General features: G+C 36.0%; 1 protein-coding gene across 1 annotated transcript in view; it reads left to right on the top strand.

The window, feature by feature from the left end:
* The window catches only part of ANKRD31 (ankyrin repeat domain 31), a 151440-nt gene that overhangs the window by 101789 nt on the left and 24611 nt on the right, over positions 1–25040 (top strand). The window contains 4 exon segments of the mRNA XM_059173363.1: positions 1540–1655; positions 7769–7856; positions 14859–14955; positions 18621–19626. Of these exon segments, the coding sequence (XP_059029346.1) occupies positions 1540–1655; positions 7769–7856; positions 14859–14955; positions 18621–19626 (1307 nt within the window).

Here is a 25040-nt window from a genome sequence, read left to right as displayed (position 1 = left end):
ACTTACTGGTAGGGGTTTGGAAACGGTTGGCATTATACTAAAGTCTTTGCAACTAAGATTCCGTTCCTTCAAAATTTGTAGTGAGTCATGTGAAAGGGACTGATGCCAACTTTTCACTACTCTAATGTCCTAATGCTAGAGTGTGAATTTGTTAAGCAAATACACATGTGTGTATGTGTGAATATAGTATAAAAAATATTTAAGGGAATTTACAGTGAAGCAAAATTTTATGAACCATTTTTAAGAAATAGTTTGCATTTAAATGATATAATGTATTATCTGTAAGAAATATGCATGTAGTGAACACTAATTTGAAAATACGTATTTGTTAAGTACATGCCAAGCAAATTAAGTACTTGCCTATGAGGAACTTATAGTCTTGTGGGGAGATCAACCAGAAAACAAACAGTTAAATGCAGTTTATTAAGTATTGAGAAGAGTGATTTTTTATTCCTTTTCTGTCCTGCTTGAGCCTTGACTTATTTGAGAAACCCAGGAACATATCTGCCCTTTCTCTCTTTGAGGCAGAGTAACTGGAAAGAGAGAACCCCTGTCATACCCTCTTTTCCCAGACTACCATTATCTTTACCAGTTGTTGATTTTCAAGAGAGGAATCATGTTACTGATGTGATTGGTCAGACCCAAAGATAATCACTGTCTCATATTTTACTAGTGTGATAGATTTTGTGTAGGTCAAGGTCAAGACTGATACAAGGTTCATCTTTTCATTGCCTGCTACCATATAGAGCTCCAGCCATGTCTCTTTTCCTCTCTGTAGCCATATTTGAAATTATCGGATACTGTGTTATGAAGTGCTGTATCTATTCACACTTGTCTGTTGTTTCTAATGTAGGCATTTCCTTGATCAGGTACCCTAAAAGGATGAGGGATGTAGGGTACAGTAGTTATATGAAGAAAGGGAATTCAGAATGGGAAAAAGATCCAAGACAGTGAATCATAGACACAGTTGATTAATAGCATGGATTTGGGAATCAGATCTGTTTTCAGTAAAAGCTGTGTAACATTAAGGAAACTTCCTGAATCCCTCTAAGCTTCATTCTCCTCTTCTGTAAAATGGATAGAATAAGCTACCTATCTTACAGGGTTCATATGAAGATTAAATAAGATGGTTCAGGAAAAGAGTTTGCCATCCAGTGTGTGATCAGCATTCAGTAAATGTTAGCTGTAATCACTCAACTGATAATAATAATAAATAATGGGGTGCCTGGATGGCTCAGTGGGTTAAAGCCTCTGCCTTTGGCTCAGGTCTTGATCCCAGGGTCCTGGGATCGAGCCCTGCATTGGGCTCTCTGCTCTGCAGGGAGCCTGCTTCCCCCTCTTTCTCTGCCTGCCACTCTGCCTACTTGTCATCTCTGTCTGTCAAATAAATAAAGTATTTAAAAATAATAATAAAGAATGAGATGCTGATCAACATTATTATGTAATTGTAGATTTAATTCTATTTCTGTCACCATTAAACTTGATAAAATGATGCTAAATTTTTCACATTATTGTATTTTCTAATTTTAATTTTTAAAGTCAAAATTCCTGCTGTCCGACCAAAAAGACTTAAACGGTGTTTTCGTGATGACTGCAAAACTGTTGACCCACCTTCTCTTTCACACAGAGAAAAAACAAGAGAAAACCATCCTGTGGTGAGTAAAATTGAAATCCTTTCATTTTTCAGCTTGGAATATGTCATTCTTTGGGCCAGCCAGCCAGCCAGTGGCTGTTGGCAATACTCTTTACATTTTAAGAACACACAGGTTGAAAATATATATTTTTTAAGATTTTATTTATTTATTTGACAGAGAGAGAGAGAGCAGCGAGAGAGGGAACACAAGCACAGGCAGAGGGAGATGGAGAAGCAGGCTTCCCACAGAGCAGGGAGCCCAATACAGAACTCACTAGGGCCCTGGGATCATGAACTGAGCCGAAGGCAGATGCTTAATGACTGAGCCACCCAGGCACCCTGAAAGTAATTTTTGCACAAGAAAATAATATGGCTAATGAGCCAAGAAAATATGTTGTATAGTTAACTCACTTATCTGCTTTGAATACAGAATTATGGATTTGTTGCTATTCTTTACAATTAGGTTGTGTTCTTTACTTCTTTTCCCACTATCACAGTGTATCTTCACCCACCCATTCCCACAAAAAGTCTAAGACGCGTAGTAGGTTGAAAAGACCCTGGAACCCAGGCAGAGGAGAGAAAGGCAGCTGGGGTTAGCCAACCTGGAATCTCATGTGGGTTATAATGATACTGTTTGCTGTATGTGAAACTCCTTGTATTAAAGTGTGTGTATACAAAAATAACAGTAGTTGCTCAATAAAAAATATTACTTGTTAAGATAAATACGTGTAACTTGATAAAAATGTAGAGATTACTAGAAACTAACTTCTTGAGAAAATAGCATCCTCAATGAAATATTATTTTAAATAAGACTATGTATATTGAGGGGCACCTGGATGGCTTAGTCAGGTAAGCATCTGCCTTTGGGTCAGGTCATGATCGCAGAGTCCTGGGATTGAGCCTTACATCAGGCTCCACGCTCAGCAGGGAGCCTGCTTCCCTCTGCCTGGTGCACCCTGCTTGTGCTCTCTCCCTCTCTGTTAAATAAATAAAATCTTAAAAAAAAAAAAAAAAAGACTATGTATGTTGATTAGACTTCTCTTACATGCTTTCTGTTAACCATTGTAAAGAAGACATTGTGAGGGGTACCTGGATGGCTCAGTGGGTTAAGCCTCTGCCTTCAGCTCGGGTCTGATTTCAGGGTCCTGATATCGAGCCCCACATCAGGCTCTCTGCTCAGCAGGGAGCCTGCTTCCCCCTCTCTCTCTGCCTGCCTCTCTGCCTACTTGTGATCCCTCTCTTTCTCTTTCTCTGTCAAATAAATAAATAAAATTTCTTAAAAAGGACATTGTCATTCATTGAATCTAAACTATTAATCAACAAGTTTATAGCTTAAATATTTTATCTTAAGTAGTATTCAAACTAAATTGCATTTGCCTCAGCACTTTGAAAATGTTTTACATTGTTTCTTGGTATCTGTTGTCATGGACAGAAAGTCATCCATCAGTCTATCATTCCCTTGTAGATAATCTGTCCTTTAATCTTACAGATTTTATGTTCTCCATTTTTACTGTTGTGTCTAAATGTGGGACATTCTTTTCTTTTTTTTTTTTTTAAAGATTTTATTTATTTATTTGACAGAGAGAGATCACAAGTAGGTAGAGAGGCAGGCAAAGGAGAGGGAGAAAGCAGGCTCCCTGCCAAACAGAGAGCCGGATGCAGGGCTCGGTCCCAGGAGCCTGAGGTCACGACCAGAGCCGAAGGCAGAGGCTTTAACCCACTGAGCCACCCAGGCACCCCTGGAACATTCTTAATTTATACTCAGGCCTAGAAATGTTCCTTTAATCTGAAGGCACATTTCTTTTTTTTTTTTTCAATTTATTTTTTTGATTTCTTTTCAGTGTTCCAGAATTCATTGTTTATGTATGCACCACACCCAGTGCTCCATGCAATATGGAAGGCACATTTCTTATTTGTATTTCAGGAACTTTTAGTCCTTATTATACCTTTGAAAATTGCCCCTACTCCATTCTCAGTATTTTTCTGTTTTATAACCTCTATTCAGATGTCTTTTAGACCAGTATCCATGTCTTATAATATCCTCTTCGTATTTTCCATCTAACTTTCCACAGAATATTCTGTGTGATATCCTTTGACCTCTCTTGTAGTTCGTTTTCTCTCCTTTAAATATTTCTAATCTATTTAACCATTACGTCAAGCTTTAATTTAAATAACTGTTTTTTATTTCTAGAAATTCTGTTTGCTATTCAAATTTCTTGTTTTAAAAGAAGAAAAAAATTTTAAAAAGACTTTTGTGTTCTTAAAATATTGATAGCATTTTTAAAAATCCAAACATTTTTTAAAAGGAATTTGGGAGTCCCTTCCCAATTCTTTCTCATGATAACATGATTCTCTATGTGGTTTTTAATTTTTTTTAAAAAGGTTTTATTTATTTGACAGAGAGAGAGAAATCACAAGTAGGCAGAGAGAGAGAAGAGAGGAAGCAGGCTCCCTGCGGAGCAGAGAGCCCGATGTGGGGCTCGATCCCAGGACCCTGAGATCATGACCTGAGCCCTCGAAGGCAGAGGCTTTAACCCTCTGAGCCACCCAGGTGCCCCGGTTTTTAATTTTTTATTGTAATCTCATTTCCATGAGGACTGAGTACTGTGGGAATTTTGGTGTGCCTAACCTTTGTGCTAAACATTTGCATCTGCTGAAGCCCTAGAAGTTGATCAATTTCGTGCAAGTTTTTGTGTTAATTTCTCAGTTTGGGTTCCTGAACCACATAGATTATATAAATTTAGTTCTTACATACATGTGTGGTATAAGCTTGAGTCTCTAGTATTCTACCCAAAGCCTTGGGTGGTGGCAAGTGGAGTTTTTCTAACCTTTAGTTCACATAAAGGTCACTAGTTTTATGTGGGGATTCTGTGCCTCTTTTTCCTTTGTGAGCATTAAAAACCCAGCCACTAATACCTATACTTGTTCCAGATCTCTGATGGGTCACCACTAGTTTCATTTCCGACACCAGGGAATTTTTCAGTCATTTTCCATTCTTAGCTGCATGTGTGTATATTTAAAGTTTACTGTATTTTTGTACTGTTCCATGTGTTTGGAGTAGGCAGAGGTTCTTCTGTGTCAGCTCAGCACACCATATTGATTTTAAGTATCTTTAAGGAATATTTTCATGTAAAGATTAGAACATTTTGCAAATACTGCCTGTTTTTATTAACTGTATGGGTGTTTGCTTCAGGAGTAATACATCATTTCACATGCCAAACTTCAGAAAAAATATAATGGAGACACAGGAGTCTAAAGAAAACCAAATTTGGATGGGAAATGGGTAAAATGGGTGAGGAGAGTGGAGGTAGGTTTTCAGTTATGAAATGAGTAAGTCGCAGGGGTAAAAGGTACAGCATAGGTAATATAGTCAGTGATATTGTAATAGTGTTGTGACAGATAGTAACCATACTTGTGGTGAGCATAGTATTTAACATATAAACTTGTCAAATTATTGTTGTACACCTGAAACTAATGTAATATTATGTATCAACTATACCTCAATTAAAAAAAAGAAAAAACAACTTTAGAGTAGGAGGAAAACTCAAGAAGTATTAAACCTTTAAAGTCATTAAGGAGGGCGCCTGGGTGGCTCAGTGGGTTAAGCCGCTGCCTTCGGCTCGGGTCATGATCTCAGGGTCCTGGGATCGAGGCCCGCATCGGGCTCTCTGCTCAGCAGGGAGCCTGCTTCCCTCTCTCTCTCTCTGCCTGCCTCTCCATCTACTTGTGATTTCTCTCTGTCAAATAAATAAATAAAATCTAAAAAAAAAAAAAAAAAAAAAAAAAAAAAAAAAATAAAGTCATTAAGGATTAGTCTTTTGTAAATGTAAACTTATTTTTGAATGTTGGAAACTTCAAATCAAATTGGGGAGAAGGGTGACTCTATGGCCAGATACAAAGGAAATGAGATGATTTTAGTCTGCTACTACCTTATAACACCTACAGATCACAGCATATAGGCAGTTTTCTTCTCTATACCCATGTAGATGGAGTAATAATACTAACATTGGTATTCACTGAGTACTTATTATATGATAAGCTCTCCTCTGAGTCCTTATATTAACTCATTTTGTCCTCATAATAACCCTTCTGGGTGCATTGTGTTATCTCATTATCTTCCTCACTACAGTTGAAGAAGCTAAAGTAAAAGAGGTTAAGTAACTTAATCCAAAATTACATTTTTGTTAAGTAGCAATACCAGAATTAAAGCAGTACCAGGCAGTCTGGCTACAGAGCCTGTGCTTCTGACCACAGTGATGTACTGTACAAAACTCTAAGACAGGTGTCAGAGGCAAAGATGATCCTGCCATTAAAAATAGGAAATTTGGGGGGCACCTGGGTGGCTCAGTGCATTAAAGCCTCTTCCTTTGGCTCGGGTCATGATCTCAGGGTGCTGGGATCAAGCCCCGAGTCGGGCTTTCCGCTCGGCGGGGAGCCTGCTTCCCCCCAACCATGCCTGCCTCTTTGCCTACTTGTGGTCTCTGTCTGTCAAATAAATAAATAAAATCTTTAAAAAAAAATAGGAAATTTGGAATAAAATTAGAGTGAAGCTTTCCATAAGCACAGTATAAACTGTCTAAAGCTGCTTGTTCCAAAAACAGATCACAGGGTGGGTTTTTTTGGTGTTTCTTAAGATAAATAAGCAGTAATGGAGGATTAAGAAGGGGGATCTTAGAGGGAAAGTTATGCTGGCTCCTTCAGGGAGGGAAGTTTCAAGGAAAAGCTGGTGTGGAGTTGAAGGTTATTGCCTGTGGTAGCCAAGACTGAGTGCATCCACAATATGAGCAAAGCAAAAAGGAAAATCAGCACCAAAAAATGTTTTCTTTATGCTGACCTGTGGATAGAGGCTAAGCTAGGGCTCAGATGCAGACCTTTAGTTTGCTTTTATAGCCATTCAGTGTAAAAAGAGATAAATCTCATTTTGTTTGTTTTGCATATTTATGTTTTATAGTTCTGCTCTGATGCATTTCATAAATGACAGCAGTGAGATTGCTTTTCCACATAATTGGGTGGTTTTATTATGTGCATTTTTCATGTCCCTGTAGGCACCAAAGTAAAATTTCAGAGCAGTGTACTCTAGAAAGTTTTGAGGACTGTCACATTGTTTAAATGAATATATATTAAGAATATATGAAAGGATAGGTAATATGAGTCAGTCCATCAGTTTTTGTTTATTAAGCACCAGCTATACATCCAACAGTGTGGAAACCAGTGACAAATATAAAAGCTTTGCTCCTGCCATGTAAGATGTTATTTTCTTGATAGAGAAATATAATGTGTAAGACATTATATATATTAATGGTAAATTATATATCACCAAAATTCTTAACTGATTCTGAGAAAGGAGAAATCTGTATAAATTAGATTAGTCAGAGGTTTCATGTATGATACGGGTTTTATATAATAATAAGCAGTACTTATTGAGCTCTCATGTTTTGCTGGCACTGCCCGAAGCATTTTACATATGTTACTCTATTCAGGCAAAGAGAGGACAAGTAACATGTGAAGCCACCCAGCTAGGAAAAGGTGAAGCCAGAATTCACATCCAGGCAGTCTAGTCCCAGCATCCACTTCATGATTACTTCTCTCATAAGAAAGAGATGCATCTGGGCAAAGTAAATTGAAGGCATTCCAGGCAAGATAGTCAGTACTAACAACTGCATGGAGAGGTGGCCTTAATTCCCATTTGTGAATTTTTGAGAGAGTTGTGTTTTGTATTTAAGATTATGTGTGAGATTTTAATAGTGTGCAGTGATAGTCATAAAGCCTTAAAGTGAATTTATTGCATATATGTGATCTTTAAATATTATGTGTTGAGTTGTTCTTTTATCACCTATAGCTATGATTAAAACAGAAGTCAGTGAGAAATTATGAGTCTTTATATGGTTGCTACTCGTATCTTCTATTTACCAGGAATAGATCTGCTACATAAATCAAAATACTTAGGTTTACTCCCCCCCAATACGCAACAATTTATGCAGTTAAGTTTAAACAAAGCATGAATACATTTCGAACATAAAGTAAAATGAGTATTCTAGCAACTTTCTTTAGCACTTTTACTGTGCATTTGACAATTGTGTATCAGAGAGAAATATCTACCTTTGTGTAATAAGTTTTAATATCTTTATCTGATAGCATCAGACCATCAGTGCCATTCTACAAGATATAGAAGAAAAACAAGAAAATTTGCTAGAATTTGAAATAAGAACCCCTGAAGATGCAGGTAAATATGGACCCATACTCAAGTTTGATTATTTCATACATCCAAGGTCATTACTCCCTCTACTTCTTAAGGTACAGGTTTATGTCAAAGATTATTTATGGTGGCTGAAAAGTAACCTTTTTTTTTTAATGTGATAATAAAGTACCAGGAATAAGCATTAGAAGTCATTTTGCAAACCATTAGAAGTCATTTAGTGTAATTGTTGATCGAAATACTTCTAGACTCAAGGTATAGCATAAGTAATATGAGAGACGCTTAGAACAATGATCAGAGGTAAAGTCCCACTGGTGATGTGTTTAGAAGAATATGTGGGGAAAAAAGCATAAGGTAGTGACTAGAGATGAAATTATGTTACTCCTTAGCTCCTCCAGCTTCACCCAGCTAATGAAACCCTTAAAAACAGATTAGAAAAGAAATAGGCAGTTGTGACTCAAGTAGGGAAAATCCCCATACCTTTCAGATGAGCAGATAGACTATGCAAACGTGTTGCTGCATAGATGTCTTTCTATTTACAAAACACTAGTGATGCAAAGTCGTAAATTTGACTTTGATTCCCCACCTAATAATCTGAATTTCTCAAAATTTCAGTGACTGCTTGCAAATCTTTGATAGATCACAGTTGTGTTTTCTTGAGTTATAACTTAACAAGGTAGAAATTAGCCCCTGAGGGGCAGCTGGGTAGCTCAATGGGTTAAAGCCTCTGCCTTCAGCTCAGGTCATGATCTCAGGGTCCTGGGATCGAGTCCTACATCGGGTTCCCAGCTGAGCGGGGAGCCTGCTTCCTCCTCTCTCTTTCCCTGCCTCTCTGCCTACTTGTGGTCTCTGTCTGTCAAATAAATAAATAAATAAAATCTTTTAAAAAAAAAAAAAAAAAAAGAAAAGAAATTAGCTCCTGATACATGCAGATCTGGATGTTAAGTAGTTAGGTAAAAAGTAATTTGAAGTATCTCATCAATCTGTTGTGTAACAGGATATACCTATTAGTTCATCTCTTATCCTAGTTCATACTATATAGTCTTTAAAAAATTATTCCAACAAAGAAGTCAAACTAACTCTCTTCACAGATGACATGATACTTTTTGTGGGAAACCCAAAAGACTCCACCCCTATGTTATCAGAACTCATATAGCGATTCAGTAATGTGGCAGGATACAAAATCAATGCACAGAAATGAGTTGCTTTCCTATACACTAATAACCTAACTGTAGAAAGAGAAATTAGGGAATCTATTCAGTTTACAATAGCACCCAAAACTGTAAGATACCTTGGGATAAACCTGACCAAAGAGGTGAAGTGTCTATACTCTAGAAACTACAGAATACTTATGAAAGAAATTGAAGAAGACACAAAAAGATGGAAAAACATTCAGTGCTCATGGGTCGGAAGAATAAACATTATTAAATGTCTATACTGCCCAAAACAATTTATACCTTCAACGCCGTCCTGATAAAAATACCAATGGCATTTTTCAAAGTGCTGGAAAAACAATCCTAAAATTTGTATGGACGAGAAGATCCGAATCGCCAAGGAAATGTTGAAAAAAGAAAAAGCTGGGGCATCACGTTGCCTGATTTCAAGCTATATTACAAAGCTGTGATCATCAGGACAGCATGGTATTGGCACAAGAATAGACACATAGGTCAGTGGAACAAAATAGAGAGCCCAGATATGGACCATCAACTCTGTGGTCAACTAATCTTTGACAAAGCAGAAAAAAATATCCAATGGAAAAAAGACAGTCTCTTCAATAAATGGTGCTGGGAAAATTGGACAGCTACATACAAAAGAATGAAACTCAACCATTCGCTTACACTATACACAAAGATAAACTCTCAATGGGTGAAAGTCCTCAATGTGAAACAGGAATCCATCAAAGTCCTAAAGGAGAGCATAGGCAGTAACCTCTTTGACATTGGGCATAGCAGCCTCTTTCAAGACATGTCTCCAAAGGCAAGGGAGACAAAAGTGAAAATGAACTTTAGGGGCTTCATTAAGATCAAAAGCTTCTGCACAGCAAAGGAAACAGTCAACAAAACAAAGAGGCAACCCACAGAATGGGAGAAGGTATTTGCAAATGACACTACAGACAAAGGGCTGATACCCGAGATCTATAAAGATCTTTTCAAACTCAGCATCCGAAAAACGAATAATCAGGTCAAAAAATGAGCAGATTTAAACAGACACTTAGCCAAAGAAGACATATAGATGGCTAACAGACACATGAAATAATGTTCTTCATCGTTAGTTATCAGGGAAATCAAAACCACATGGAGATACTACCTTACACCAGTTAGAATGGCAAAATTCGACAAGGCAAGAAACAACAAATGTTGGAGAGGATGTGGAAAAAGGGGAACCTTCTTACACTGCTGATGAGAATGCAAGTTGGTGCAGCTACTTCAGAAAACAGTGTGGAGGTTCCTCAAAAAGTTAAAAATAGAGCTACCCTACGACCCAGTAATTGCAATACTGCATATTTACCCCAAAGATGCAAATGTAGTGAAAAGAAGGCCCACATGCACCCCAGTGTTCATAGCAGCAATGTCCACAATACCCAAACCATGGAAAGAGCCAAGATGCCCTTCAACAGACAAATGGATAAAGATGTGATCCATATATACAAAGGAATATTACTCAGCCATCAGAAAGAATGAATACCCAACTTTTGCATCAGCATGGATGGGACTGGAAGAGATTATGTTAAGTGATAGAAGTCAAGTGTAGAAAGTCAGTTATCTTATGATTTCACTTATTTGTGGAACATAAGGAATAGCATGGAGGACAGTAGGAGAGGAAGGGAAAAATGAAGGGGGGAATCAGAGAGGGAGAGGAACCATGAAAGACTGTGGACTCCAGGAAACAAACTGAGGGTTTTAGAGGGGAGGGAGGTAGGGGGATAGGGTAGCCGGGTGATGGGTATTAAGGAGAGTACGTATTGCATGGAGGAGCATGGAGGAGCATTATATGCAAACAATGAGTCATGGAATGCAACCTCAAAAACTAATGAAGTACCGTATGGTGACTAACATAACATAATATAAATAAATAAGTGTTTCCTTTTAAATTATACCCATTCTACCTTTCATCTTGGTCTAATACATGGTACATGTTATGATTTAGGGAAAATAATACAAAATAATTTATACCCTCAAACAAATGTGAATAGTTCATATATTTTATTTAGTATTTATAATGTCTTATACACCTAAGGTGAATTTTCCAATTTTATAATTTTTTCTTTAAAAGACATAAAAATATACTTCAAAAAAAAGGATAAAAAATATGCTAAAATTACCTACTATCCCACCACAATATTTGTTTTCTTTCTTTTTCTAAGAACTTAGGTATGCAGTTATACCTCAATAAAATTATTTAAAAAATAGTTTGGATCATGCCAAATTTGCCAATTTAACATTTTTTCCCTTATAACCATTATTTGTGGTGGTTTACATAGTATTGTATTCTATTAATGTTCCAGGGCTCAATTTTTCCATTTTTGTTGAGCATTTACATTTTTCCAATTTTTTTGCTATTCTATAGCATATATCTTCCTTAGGTAATATTAAAAGAATTGGAACTACTGGGTCAAAAATATGTAAACATTTTAAAATCTATTGCTTTATATCGATAAATTATTTCATTAAATATTAAATACTAATTTAATTTGCACTTTCACCAACACACATTAGTGTTTGTTTTCCTTTGCCCTGCTAATAGCATCAGTATTTTCATTTAACTTAATTTGAATAGTTTAATAAGAAGAATGCCTTATATTTTCACTTGCCTTATTATTAGTGGTATTTTTTCTTTAGTTTTATTTCCTGCTTTGTGAATGGACTGTTCCTTTGTCCATTAATAAATTAGAGCCATTTTATGTAATCAAGTTATTGACCCCTTTTCTGCCATAACTGCTGCAAATATGTTTTTCAACTACTTAACTGTCTTTATGTGTAATGTGTTAATTTATGCTTAAGTACATATATTTTCAAATTCTATATAGTAAAATGTATCAGCCTTTTTCCTTTGCTATTTCTTTTCATGCTTTTAAGATTAGAAACTTTTCTCCTCTGCCCATCCCTATGCTTTATAATGTAATTTTATTCTTTTTCATCAGGATCCCTTTATTTTCATCTTACTGCCCCTTTACAGGAGGAGAGGAATGCAATGGGACTCTAGAGTTCTTGACTAGTAACTAAATACTGACTGCTATTGACTCCATCAGTCTTTGGCAAAAGATCCTCCTCCTCCTCCTCCTCCTCCTCCACCTCCACCTCCACCTCTTCCTCCACCCATCCCTCCTCCTTCTCCTCCACCCATCCCTCCTCTTCCTCCCCCTCCCCCTCCTCTGTCTTCTTCTTCTTTGTGGTTTTGGGGGTTTTTTTGTTTTTTGTTTTTTTTTTTTGGTATCTCACCCTATACAGACTCTTTCTCTGAAGGAGAAGCCATCATAGTCAGGATCACAGGCAGGCTTCACACCAAGTTCTCAGGATCCTAGCACTCTGAACCAGTGGTTAGAAGGGAGGACTGTTAATTTCTAGCAGCAGCTTTCCCTTTCCCCAGCTGTTCAGACCTCTTGCTCTGCAGGGTCTCAACCTTTTGATGTTCAAGGAAGAAACCAGATGTGAGTCCATCATCACCTCAAAAGAAAATTATTACTGTCTTCAACAATCCATTGAGAGACTGCCCACCCCACCCCTATTAGGCTTGAATAAGGAGAGAAACCTCTCACCTCTCACTTTAGCTGCTCATATTGGAGATTCCCATCCAGTCGAGCAATAGCTCTCTGAAGTATCTTTACAAATTCACCACCTCCATATTCTGAAACCTTCTATATCTTTGATCTGGCTGAGGGATCTGAAAATAATGAATCTCATTGTGTACATTTCTTTGTTAAGTTTTTTTTATAGATGTCTTGCATTCACTTGGGTATCAAATATCTTTAGGGCCTGAACCATACTGACCAGAAAAATGTTTACTTTGAACATTTCATATGTTATTTTTTAATTAAGTGTTTCAACTCCTTTATTCATTTGAAATCTCTTTCCACATGTGGCACAAGATAAAGATAGAATAGAGTCTCCCATCCCCATATTGCTACTCTATTTGCCTCCTCTATTTGTTGAATAATTTCTGTCATTCTCCTTTTGTTATAATGCCTTATTATCATAGATTAAAATCTTACATATATAGGGCAACTTCTAGTTTTTCACTAAGATACCACTGATTAATATACCTGGCAAATAAGTATATAGTATCAAATTAATGTAAAATTCTTTATATCCTTTTTTATTTGTATTTTTTAAGAGAATTTTTAAAAAGATTTTATTTATTTATTTAGAGAGAGAGAGAGTGCAAGCACAAGCAGGCAAAGTGGCAGGCAGAGGCAGAGAGAGAAGCAGGCTTCCTGCTGAGCAAGGATCCCTATGCGGGACTCAATCCCAGGACCCTGAGATCATGACCTGAGCCGAAGGCAGTGGCTTAACTGACTGAGCCACCCAGGCGTCCCTATATCCTTTTTTATAGAAACATAGAGAATCTTCTATGTTATTATGATAATGTGAATTTTATCTGTGATTTAAAATTCAGTTAGAAAACCTCAATGTGACAGGGTACATAGTATGAACATCTTTTATTAAATAATGTCAAATCTGCCGAACAAATTTATATATAAATTTTTAATGATCATCCAGTTTCCCCCCTTTTTTGGCACATGCATCATATAAAATTAATCCTCGATCATAGTAATAACGAGACAGAAACTACTATGGGAACACTGATTCTGTGCTAATCAAATCATTTGTCTGATTTGCAAAGGGAACAAATTCATGCTCTGAGCTTGATTTCATTTCCCACCACTTATTTTCTCTAAATTATATAGAAAACTATGCATTGGTCTAAAATAATTGAGAAAAAATTTAGAAACAAAGCCAAAAGTGAAATAAATAACAAGAAGCTTAAAGAAGTAAAATGTATTCGTCTAAGCCTTTCCTTTTACTGTTTGAGAATCTGGATTTAATTGACATTTATGTGTAAATCTTGTGGATTTGTGATGGGTGAGGGAGGTAGTGACCTTTACTTAGGAAGCAGTGGAAGAAAGTAAGAAAATTTTAAGTAATTACTAGAGAAATAATTTTATATACATCTTTAAGTAACCTTAGATATCATATAGTCCTATTTAAGTATTAAGTGTAAAGAACAAGAACTGAGGGCACCTGGGTGGCTCAGTGGGTTAAGCCGCTGCCTTTGGCTCAGGTCATGATCTCAGGGTCCTGGGATTGAGCCCCGCATCGGGCTCTCTGCTCAGCAGGGAGCCTGCTTCCCTCTCTCTCTCTGCCTGCCTCTCAGTCTACTTGTGATCTCTCTCTGTAAAATGAATAAATAAAATCTTTAAAAAAAAAAAAAAAAGAACAAGAACTGATAGCATCCTTCTTATTTTTAAGCACATATAATATTATAATTACATATAGTATAAATATATAGAATTATACATTAAATATATTAAACATTTTTTCATGCACAAACAAAGACACTGCTACCAAAGGATTAATAGTCTCTTGTGGAGTGAAAAAGAGAAAAAAGCGGGGGGGCGGGTATTATTCTTCTGTGTAAACATTCATATTGATTGAATTTTTTTTACAATGTATTCCTTTTGTATTTTAAAAAGTAATTTTAACAAAATAGTCATTTTCCTATTTATCTTTCTTTACTAACCTTATTTCACAGATTAGTAAGAGGACTATAGAGGTCATGTGACTTGTCCAGGTTTGCAGAGCTTAGTGGAGTAGCAGCATTAGAACGCAGACTGGCCTGCTGTATTCAGGGTACTTCCATAGGATGGCATAATTCAGTGGGCCTTGATTTATGTATCTGGGCCACTGATACTAGGGAGCAGGTAGAGAAATAATGGCTTTTTAAAAGTAACAATAAGGTTGAGTCCTGGGTGATCAAATTTAACATTTGCTATCTCTCAATTAACTGACTTTTTTATTACTATGTTTCCAGAACAATACATTGAAAAGATGTTAGAGGTAAAAGAGGTTATGGATAATGTGCTTGCCAAACAGAAGGCAGAAAGAGATGATCTGGCTAAAAAATACAGGTGAGTGAAAAAAAAAAAGGAATGCTTTAGAGTTTTCATAATTTACCCCTTTTTAGTTACAAGAGTTAGATCTAAAATTTCTTAAGAGTGCAATTGTTGCTTTGGACCAAAGAATGACTTTATGAGGTCGCCTACTCTATTACCTCCATGGGTAGTTGTACGTCCCAGAAATATATTTTTCTATTTTATTACTTGAAATATTCAGAAAAAGACATTTTAGTGTCTTAAAAACTTGTCTACAGCCAAGAGTTTTGTGAAAGTGTCTCTGTTCCTAAATCCCAAAATAAATTTCTTTCCATAGTGAACTCAGATTTTTTACATTACAAACTTTTCCTTTTGCTATCACAAATACTGTCTTTCTAAGCAATGTAACCGTGTTTATTATTTAGTTTTGTATATTTCTAAACTCAGAATTTTTAAGAAGCTTCATCATGATGATACTGGTTATCTACCATTTTTTGTCCTTTTCTTGAGAAAAATGTGTTACATGCAACTAATGAATCATTGAACACTACATCAAAAACTAATGATGTACACTCTATGCTGGCTAATTGAACATAATAATAAAAAAGAGGAAGATGGGACACCTGAGTGGCTCAATGGGTTAAGCCTCTGCCTTCAGCTCAGGTCATGGTTAAGTGTTAAGTTAAGCCCCGAGTCAGGCTCTCTGCTCAGTAGGAAGCCTGCTTCCCCCTTTTTCTCTCTGCCTGCCTGTCTGCCTACTTGTGATCTCTCTCTGTGTGTGTCAAATAAATAAATAAAATCTTTTTTTTTAATGTTCTATTTTTTTTTATTTGGGCATTATTTTTATTAGTTTTTCATAGACTTAGCTATATATGCCTTTTTTTTTTTTTTTTGGTCACGATGTCTCTTAGCAACTTTCAAATATACAATAGAGTATTATTAACTATAGTCACCGTGCTGTACATTCTATCCCCAAGACTTACCTGTTTTATTACTGGGTGTTTGTACCTTTTGGCTCCCTTCACCCATTTTACCCACCCTCCACCTTCTACCTCTGGCAGCCACCAATCTGTTCTCTGAATCTGTGTGTTCAGTTTTTGTGGTTTTTTAGATTCCACATATAAGTGAGGCCATACAGAATTTATTTTTCTTTTTCTGACTTATTTTACCTAATATGCCCTCAAGGTCTGTGCATGTTATAAAAAATGACAAGATTTCTTTCTTTTTTATGGCTGAATAATATTTTTCTGTGTGTGTATAGTGTATATATACCACATTTTCTTTATCCTTTTTTTAAAAAAGATTTTATTTATTTGACAGAGAGATAGTGAGCAAGAGAGGGAACACAAGCAGGGGGGGATGTAAGAGGGAGGAGGCTTCTTGCTGAGCAAGGGAGCCCAATGTGGGGCTCAATCCCAGGATTCTGGGATCATGACCTGAGCTGAAGGCAGACGCTTTACAACTGAGCCACACAGGCGTCCCTTTCTTTATCCTTTGATGGATATGTAGGTTGTTTCCATGTCTCAGCTATTGTTAATAATGCTGCAGTGAAATATGACTTTGCAGGTACCTTTTGACTTTATTCTTTATTCACACGTGATCTTTCTAATTTCCTTTATGTTCTTGTAAACATTTGACATCTGTTGCATATTCAATTTTTTTCTGAACCTATTTAAAATTCAGTTTTTTATTTTCATTTATAAGTCTTCTGTCTTCATTGTGCTTTTTTCTCCAATGATAAGTATCATAAATTCTTGTCTGTTTCCTATTTTTCTGTCAGTATAAAGCAAGTGAACTTATAAGACCTATAGGTGGGTAATTGACTGCAGGATATTTTCTAGGATACTGGAGAAGGCTAGCTTCAATTTTTCTTTTAGGTCCTATGACTAACAATATACTGAGAATTTTGCAAAGTTCCCGATCAGTTGGGTTTGCAGGTGTGTAAATCCTTATTAATCTTGCTGTAAAACTTAAAATCTTGAAATCTAAAGTGCACTTTTATTTTTCTGTCTGAACTTTGTTTTAAATGTGATATTACTAATTTTTTCTTTCTCCTCAATCCAGCTTCCTGCATTTTATGCTCCTAGTTGTTTGCTTTTCTAACTTCTTCCTGCTTCTTCCACTTACATCTGCTACTCATTTTAACATCCGTTCTTCTTGGAATTCAGTACCAACATCCAGACTGTGATAGCTGAAACAGATATCTATACTATTGCTATCCTTAAAGCAGCTGCTTAAGGGCGATCTCTGAGGGTCCCTGAGACCATTTCAAGGGATGCGTGAAGTCAAAACTATTTTGGTAATAAAACCAAGATGTTATTTGCCTTTTTGGCTCTCATTCTCTCATGAGTGTGTAATGGAATTTTCTGGAGGCCACATGAACTGTGGTGGTATCATTATTCTAATAGCTAATGGGATGTATGCTTGTATAGTCTTGTGTTTTAAAAATTTGTTTTATTTTCTAAAACAGCCTTTTGGCTCCCTTCACCCATTTTACCCACCCTCCACCTTCTACCTCTGGCAACCACCAGAGGTTGGTTGAACAAAAGCCCTTTGGGTCCCTCAATAATTTTTTTTTCATCAAACAAGTGCCCTCTTTTATACCCTTCACCCATCTCGCCCACCCGCCACCTACCTCCTTCCATCAGCCTTCAGTTTGTTTTCTATTTAAGTCCCTTATGACTTGTTTTCCTCTCTTCTTTTTTTGTTTTCCCTCCTACCATATGTTCATCTGTTTTCTTTTTTAAACTCTATATATAAGTTAGATCATATGGTACTTGTTTTTCTCTGACTGGATTATTTTACTCAGCATAATGCACTCTAGCTCCATCCATATCATTGCAAATGGCAAGATTTCATTCTTTTTTATGGCTGGGTAATATTCCACTGTATATACATACCACAACTTCTTTATCCATTCATCAGTCAGTGGACATTTGGGCTCTCTCCATAGTTTGGCTACTGTTGATAGGGTTCCTCAATAATTTTTAAGAGTATAAAAATGTCATAAAACCAAAAAGTTTGAGAACTACTTTAAACAAAAGAGTCTAGTATCCTGAAGGCCACTATAGCATAAGTGGGTATAATCAGAAAAAAAAAAGGTTTGTGGATCAGCCATTTTCTTCCAAAATCCAGCCCTTTATAGTCACACAGGATAATGTTTGTCTGGGTAGTCCCTCTGGACCTGAAACTGCTTCAGTACAGGTTTAAAGTATAATTGCAGTAATTACTTGATGGACTGACATTTCTCAGGTCTAGCCCAGATCTGATTACTCACAAAACAGTCTCACTTCCCCTAAGGGAACTTAATTGGAACTTATTCCCAAATGTTACTTCCTGATATACCTTTCCCCTATAAACAGGTAAGCAAACTCCAAATTTAAAGAATGGTATTCCTCCTTGGCCATCAGTTGCTACCTTCCAACTAAACAATTACAGTTTTGTTTCTTTTTCATAGTTGACTAACAACTGGTAAATAATGTAAATGTGGATAACCAAACCATCACCTCAATGGAAAGGCAGTAGTGTTCATATTAAGAGTCATTTACTCTCAGAGGAAATTAATTGCAAAAATAGACTCTTGTGTACTTTGGGCTGATTAAATTTAAATGGAGACAAAGTACCTTTAAAATCTAAATGACTACTAAAAAAAAGTTCTCTACAGTTTTTGTATTGTTTCCTCTTTCTGTTTCTTTTTCTAGGGTGTCCATAGAATCATTTAAGCAAGGAGTCCTGAGAGAACAGCTGGCTAACTTGGCCACAAGACAGAAGAATCTTTTAGTTGCAGCAAAAAAACAGAAAAAAATTAGCCAGAAAATTCAAAACTATAAAAACATTACATCCTTGTCTGGTCCCAGTCTGAGGAAGCTGCCATCCAGCTCAGAAACCTCTAGTGAAAAGGACATCCAAGAGTTTACCGGTCTGGAAAATCCATTGCAATCTCAGTCAGGTTCACTTTCTCCTGTAGGCCTTATTTGTGGAAGAATGCAGGAAACACAGTTGACTCTGCAAATGTGGAAAGGCAGCCAAAATACCAACACCTGTGTAAACTCAGAAACAGTGAGAAGGGAAGAATTTTCTGGAAATGAACTGAATTCTAAACAAAATGTCAGTGACTGTACCCTGGGCGGGTTATCAGAATCCAGACATTCAAATGGCAGTAAGAAGATTAAATTACCATCCCAACCTATTGCTTTTATTGCTCAAGCAGAACATTCGCAAAAAGAAAAAGAGTTTCTTACAGAAACTCTGGCCGAAGGGCAAGAATCCTATAGTAGTCCTTCAGCCGTAACTGGTGCATTACATATTTCAGAGACTACAAGCATAATTGCCAGAAATGATGCCCATCCATCAACTGTTATTTGTGATCAGGATTCTACCAGTTGTGATCCAAAAGGAGGAAAGAGGAAAAGAGCTTCCCAGCAACCACCTACAGGAACATTAGAATCCTTGGCACATCAAGGGACTGATGTCTTAGGCAACAATACTGGGCATCAGATGAAATCATATCTTAAAAAATCAGCTTTTGGTGTTCCGCAGGCTAATGACAGTCAGAGCTCCTCTTCCTCTAGGTGTGGCCGTCAACGTACTATAAAAAAGCCTTTAAACTACAGCACAGCTCCTAGAAAGAAATGCATGCAGATAAAGGATCTTATATTACTTGGAAGAATTAATCCAGGAAATAACATTCTGGAATTCAAAACACAGGTATCCTATTTTTTTTCCTCTAAAAATCATGTAATATTTTTTTAAAAAGGTTTTATTTATTTGACAGAGAGAAACACAGCGAGAGAGGGAACACAAACAGTGGGAGAGGGAGAGAGAAGCAGGCTCTGCACCGAGCAGGGAGCCTGACGCAGGGCTCAATCCCAGGACCCTGGGATCATGACCCAAGCCAAAGGCAAATGCCCAATGACTGAGCCACTCAGGCCCCCTAAAATCATGTAATTTTATAAATAAGTTAATAAAGGTTGCTATGAAAAAGTGGGGCTCGTGGGTGGCTCAGTGGGTTAAGCCTCTGCCTTCGGCTCGGGTCATGATCTCAGGGTCCTAGGATCGAGTCCCTCGTTGGGCTCTCTGCTCGGCAGGGAGCCTGCTTCATCCTCCCTCTCTCTCTCTCTCTCTCTCTCCGCCTGTCTCTCTGCCTACTTGTGATCTCTCTCTGCCAAATAAGTAAATAAAATCTTTTTTTTTTAAAGTGTAGGCCTTTAGCTCTAATTAGAGAAATAGGGTTTGGCTAAGTTTCTTGAATGAAAGGGTATAACATTGTGTTCTTAATGAAATCGTGCTCTTAGGATTGCTTTATACATTTTGGTCACAGCACCTTTGGGCTCTAAAGACAGAATTAGTCAATTATATTGCCTCAGGAAGGATTTAAGAACAACATAGCCATAACAAATTGGAGCTATCTTTGGTTCCAGAGTTTAGGGAAGTACTGTATACTGCTAAAACTTCCCCTGATAAGGGATAAGTATAAATTCTTCTTCCACAGGAGCTCAGTTTAGGAACAAGAAGTAACTTGGAGTTTGGATAAATCTGACTCAATTAAAACAATATCACAATGCATAAAAATAGAAAAGGAAAGAAATTTTTCTACTAGAAATGCCGACAAAAGAGACTTCCTCTCTCCTTTGCCCACATTCACTTTTTGAATGAGGAATTCCGAGTGCGAGAATCTTCGAATGCTTCTTTGCTCAGGGACCACCAATTGAACAGAAATCAGTCCTGGGTAACTGGAATTTAATCTGAATGACCACTGTTTCCTGTCCTTCCATTTCTGGTTAATAAGGCTTTTCCTGATAGACTTTACCTTTAAGTTAGGAGCAAAAAAAATAATAATTTTAAAATTCCAAACTATAGTGTAAAGATCAAGTTAATAGCTTGATCTCAGGTCCCTTGATGTTCTATTTGCTTGTCTGTCAGCGAATTTATTGCTAAGTAGTACCTACTTCAGATTAGCCAAAGCAACTCAGATTTTAGTTAGTAAATTAGTTATGTTAACTCAAATGTTGACAGCTGTAATAAAATTTCAATATAACTTTTCATATTTCAGCTATTAACAGCTTTACTGAGATATGATTAACATATACTACATGTATTTAAATTATGCAATTTGACATATTTTGACACATGTATACACCTATGAAATCATGACCACAAACAAGGTAATGAACAAATCCATCACCTCAAAAGTATCTTTTTGCCCTTTTGTATGCCTCCTTCATAACCCTTTTTTCCCATGCTGAGCTCTAGACAATTATTGTTGTGCTTTTTGTCCCTCTACTTTAGCTTACATGTCTGAGAATCCTGTAAAAATGGTGTTAAACCATATGTATTCATTTTTATCTGGCTTCTTTTTCCGAACATAATTATTTGAGAATCATTGCCATTAGAGCATGCGTAAGTAGTTAATTCCTTTTTTATTGTTGTGTAGTATGTAGGACAAACTACAGTTTTTCATTTTATCTGTGATAGACATTTAGGTTGTTTCCAGTTGCTGACTATCACAAATAAAGCTACTTTGAACACTGGTGTACAAATTCTGGTATGACATAGGCTTTTGCTTTTCTTGGGTAAATACCTAGGAGTGGAATGGCTGGATTAAATATGGTAAGTATACATTTAACTTTTTAAGAAACTGTCAAAGTTGTTTATGACATCTTACATTCCCATCAGCTGTGTGTGACTATTCTAGTTCCTCCACACTCCTTCTTAGCTAACACTTAGTATGATCAATTTGTTAACTTTAACCATACTAACAAGTAATGTAGATATATGTATGTAAAATGTATATATATATAACAGTTTATCATTGTGGTTTTAATTTGCATAATGATTAGTTATGTTGAGCATCTTTTCATGTCCTATTTGTCACCCATATTTATTCTTTGGTGAAGCTTCTTTTCAAGTATTTGCCCATTTTTTATTTAGTTGCCTGTTCTTTTATTTCATTTTTAATTTGTTTTGATATATTTTGGACATAAGTCTTTTATCAAACATGCTTTGCACATATCTTCTCTTAGTCTATGGCTTGTCTTTTCATTCTCTTAAAATTATCTTATAAAGAACAGAAGTTTAAAATTTTGATGTAGTACAACTTAGCAATTTGCTCTTTTCTTTGACTGATTATGTTTTTAGTAGCATATCTAAGAGTTTCTTGTCTAACCCAAGGTCACAAAGATTTTCTCCTAGAATTTAAGTTTATGATCCATTAATTTTTGTATGTGGTACAAATTAGGATCCCCATTCATATTTTTGAATTTGGATATTCAATTCTTCCAGCAACATGTGTTCAAAAAATTACCCTTATTGTCTTTGCACCCTTGCGGAAAATCATTTGTTTCATATATGTGCATATTTCTGGATTCCCTATTCTGTTTAACTTATCTGTCTTACTGTGAATGCCACCTGGATTGTGTAGCTCTATAATAAGTGTTAGAATCAGTAACACTGATTGTATAGTTACTACACAGTAGTGTTGGGGCACTTGGGTGGGTGTCTCAGTTGGTTAAGCAAGTTGACTCTTGGTTTCAGCTCAGGTCATGATCTCAGAGTTGTGAGATTGAACCCCATGTCATGTTCCACACTCAGCATGGAGTTGACTTATCTCTCTCCCTTCTCTGGCCCTCTCCCGGCTCATGAATGTGTACTCACTCTCTCAAATAAATTAAAAAATCTTTTTTAAGAAATCAGGTGGTGTTAGTCCTTCAATTTTGTTCTCCCTTTTCTAAAGTGTTTTGGTTATTCTAGGTCATTTGCAATCCCATATGAACTTTAGAATGAGTTTCTCAGTTCTTTCTTTTCTAAGGCAGTGCTATTGTTTTTAATGGTATTGAGTTGAATCTATAATTTTGAGACAAATGACATTTTAGCAATATTAAGTTGTCTAAACCACAAACATGATATAGCTCTTGTTAATTTAGGTCTTCTCTTTTTTTCCCAGCAGTTGTAGGAGTCAATATACAGGTCTTTCACAACTTTTATCAGATTTATCTCTAAATGGGACGCCTGGGTGGCTCAGTTGGTTAAGCAGCTGCCTTCGGCTCAGGTCATGATCCCAGCGTCCTGGGATCGAGTCCCGCATCGGGCTCCTTGCTCCGCAGGGAGCCTGCTTCTCCCTCTGACTCTGCCTTCCACTCTGTCTGCCTGTGCTCACTCTCACTCTCTCTCTCTTACAAATAAATAAATAAAATCTTAAAAAAAAAAAAAAAGAATTTAAAAAAAAAGATTTATCTCTAAGCATTTCATGTTTTTGATGGTGTTATATATGACATTTTTAAAGTTTCAATTTATTGCTAATAGGTAGAAATACAGTTGTTTTTTGTATATTGAGATATTATCATACAACCTTGCTAAAGTCACTTCATCCTATAAATTTTTGAAGATTTCATTGAATTTCTATATAGATGGATATGTTGTCTATAAATAAAGACAGTTTTACTTCTTTCTTTCCATTGTGAATGCTTTTTATTTCTTTTTTGTCTGGCTGCATTGGCTAAAACCTCCAGTACAGTGTTGAAATAAAATAATGTGTTCAAACTTCTATTTTTTTACCTAAGACTATGTTTCTTAGAAAAAATTTAGTCTTTCACTGTTAAATATAATGTTAGCTGTAGGTTTTCTCATAAATGCTCTTTATCAGGCTGAGCAAGTTCTTTCTTTTCCTAGTTTCTTGAATTGTTTTTATCATGAAGGATATTAGATTTTGTCAAATGTTCTTTCTACATCTGTTGAGATGATCATGTGGATTTTGGTTTATAGTCTGTTGACACAGTGTATAATACTATTTGATCTTTGGATATTAAACCAACCTTACATTCCTGGAAAAGCAGACAAATCATACTTGGTCATGGTATATAATTCTTTTTCTATGTTGCTGGATGTGGTTTTCTGGTAGTTTGTTGAGGATTTTTGCATCCATATTATTGAAGATATTGGGCTGTAGTTTTCTTGTATTTGTCTGGTTTCATATTAAGGTAATACTCATCTTATAAAAGTGTTTCTCTTTTTCTATCTTTTGGAATATTGGTAATAACAAAATATTGGCTTTAAGTCTTCTTTAAATATTTGATAATAATCATCAATGAAGCCATTTGTACCTGGGATTTATTTTTTTTTTTGTAGGTAGTTTTTTACTGTTAATTTAATCTCTTTACTTACCTTTTTTTTTTTCAAATTATTTCTTCTTGAATCATTTTTGATAGTTTTTATCTTTTCTAGAAATTTGTCTGTTTTGTCTTATTTATTGGCATAGAATTCTTGATACTTTCTCTTGTAATCCTTTTTATTTCACTAGGTTCAATAGCAGTGTACCCAGTTTCATTATTGACCTCAGTAATTTGAGTTTCTTCATTTATTTTTCTTGGTCAGTCTAGCTAAAGCTTTGTCAAATTTGTTAATATTTTCAAGGAAATCACTTCTGATTTTACTGATTTTATCTATTGTTTTTCTGTTGACTCTTTTATTTATTTCCACTCTAATACTTATTTTGTCCTTTCCACTTACTTTGGTTTAGTTTGCTGTTCTTTTTCCAGTGTCAGCAGTGTAAGTTTAGGTTAATGATTTGCGATTTTTCTTCTTTTTAGATATAGGCATTTACAGCTATAAATTTTCCTTTAACCCACTGCTTTTGCTACATCCCATAGTTCTTGGTATGTTGTATCTTCATTTTCATTCATCTCAAAGTATTTTCTAAGTTACCTCTTTAACCCATTAGTAATTTAGGAGAATATTGTTTGATTTCCACATAACTGTGAGTGTTCCATTTTTTATTATTAATTTCTAATTTCATTCTGTTGCATTTAGAGAATATACTCAGTATTATTTCAATCCTTTTAAATTTTCTGAGATTTATTTTATGGCTTAACTAGCTGATAGCCATCTTAAAAAAAAACCTCCATGAGCACATGAGAAGAATATTCTTCTGTTGTTAGGAGAAGATTTTTATAGATGCCTGTTGGGTCTAGTTGGTCTACAGTGTTGTTCAAGCTATCTCTTTCCTCATTGATCTTCTGCTGTTTGTCCTAGACGTTACTGAAAGTGGAGTTGTGTTGTTAATAGAAAAAAAAGTGGAGTTCTGTTACTGTTGAGTTGTCTTTTTTACCCTTCATTTCTATTAATTT

Source organism: Mustela lutreola, chromosome 5 (assembly GCF_030435805.1).
Source record: "Mustela lutreola isolate mMusLut2 chromosome 5, mMusLut2.pri, whole genome shotgun sequence".
In the NCBI taxonomy this organism is placed as follows: domain Eukaryota; kingdom Metazoa; phylum Chordata; class Mammalia; order Carnivora; family Mustelidae; genus Mustela; species Mustela lutreola.
Note: the sequence above shows the minus strand (reverse complement) of the source record. Positions and strands in the feature narration are given on the sequence as shown.